This window comes from Rutidosis leptorrhynchoides, chromosome 3 (genome assembly GCF_046630445.1).
Source record: "Rutidosis leptorrhynchoides isolate AG116_Rl617_1_P2 chromosome 3, CSIRO_AGI_Rlap_v1, whole genome shotgun sequence".
In the NCBI taxonomy this organism is placed as follows: Eukaryota; Viridiplantae; Streptophyta; class Magnoliopsida; order Asterales; family Asteraceae; genus Rutidosis; species Rutidosis leptorrhynchoides.
This window is the reverse complement of record NC_092335.1, coordinates 158,111,968-158,113,252: the sequence shown is the minus strand read 5'-3', so window position 1 is coordinate 158,113,252 and position 1,285 is coordinate 158,111,968. Positions and strand designations below refer to the sequence as shown.

The following is a 1,285-nucleotide window of genomic DNA, read 5'->3' as shown; positions in this document are numbered from 1 at the left end:
GCTCTTCTCTATAAATGGAGGTGGAGGTATGTCATTTGCAAGAATTGGCTATGGGTCTCTGTTATTAAGGCAATTCATGGTGATCAATTGGATGGAATTTATCCAATAATTAATTGTCATGTTGGTGGCACTTGGGCTAATCTAAATCGTTTTTTGATCAGCCTGCATGTGCAACATCCATCACTTTTCAACTTCTTATCTATTAAAATTGGAAATGGGAATGATACATTGTTCTGGTACGACAAGTGGCTGAATGGCGCGGCTCCATCTGTTTTATTCCCTCGCTTATTCGCTCTTGAGTTGAACAAGTCATGTTTGGTTTCAGATAGACACTCGAATAATGGTTGGAACTGGAAGTGGAGAAGACAATTGAGGGGTGGCATTGAATCTCAGTAGCTAGCCGATTTGTTAGCTACTTTAGATACCATCTCCTTTTCCTCTTTGAAAGACTCATGGTCCTGCACTTTACTTCCAAATGACTTGTTTTCTGTGAATGGTCTTATGGATCAATCGCAAATGGGCTCTAGGCCAACGCATTGGTGTAAGGTTGTGCCCCCTAATATTAATTTTTTTCTTTGGCGTACCCGTCTCAACAGGTTGCCGGATAAATGTAACTTGCTTGATAAAGGAATTGTGGTCCCGAATTTGTTGTGTTCCTCGTGCTCTTCACATATTGAAGACCTTCCTCATGTGTTCTTCGATTGTGAGATTACGGTTAGTGTTTGGTCTTACATTGCTTCGTGGATTGATATGACGCTTCCGGTTTGGAATTCTGTTGAAGAGCTTTGGCAATGGATTATGTCGTCTAGTCAACAACCGGTGAAAGTTATTATTTTAGAAGCTATATGTTATGCAACTATCTGGACCCTTTGGAGATTCAGAAATGGAAGAATTTTTGATCCTTCTAAGTTTAAGAAGTGTTTTATTTTAGATACGATTGTTTTATCCTCTTTTGATTGGATTTCATCGCGTTATAAGAAAGCTAACCTTAATTGGATTGTTTGGCTTCAAAACCCCTTATCGTCTTTGTAATTTTCTAGCTTCTTGCTAGTATTTTATTAAATTTTAAGTTGTTAAAAAAAAATAAATGTTTTGTATGGTTATATTTTCACACCGAAATGGTAACAGTTTGACAGATTGATAAATCGTGTAGTCCAACAACATGTACAACATATAAGTTCAAGAGTCCATCTTTTTCTAAAACCAATTGGTGATAGAGGGACTTCCCCTTTGACTTATATGCATACATTTGTTTTTGTCCATGACCTATGTGGGATAACTTCCC

The 1,285-nt window shown here is 37.6% G+C and overlaps 1 protein-coding gene across 1 annotated transcript; it reads left to right on the top strand.

Moving 5' to 3' along the window:
- The first annotated feature begins 516 nt into the window (after positions 1-516).
- On the top strand, positions 517-1,032 carry LOC139900528 (uncharacterized). The gene has a single exon (XM_071883294.1). The coding sequence runs from the start codon at positions 517-519 to the stop codon at positions 1,030-1,032; it is 516 nt and encodes a 171-aa protein (XP_071739395.1).
- Positions 1,033-1,285: the final 253 nt, after the last annotated feature.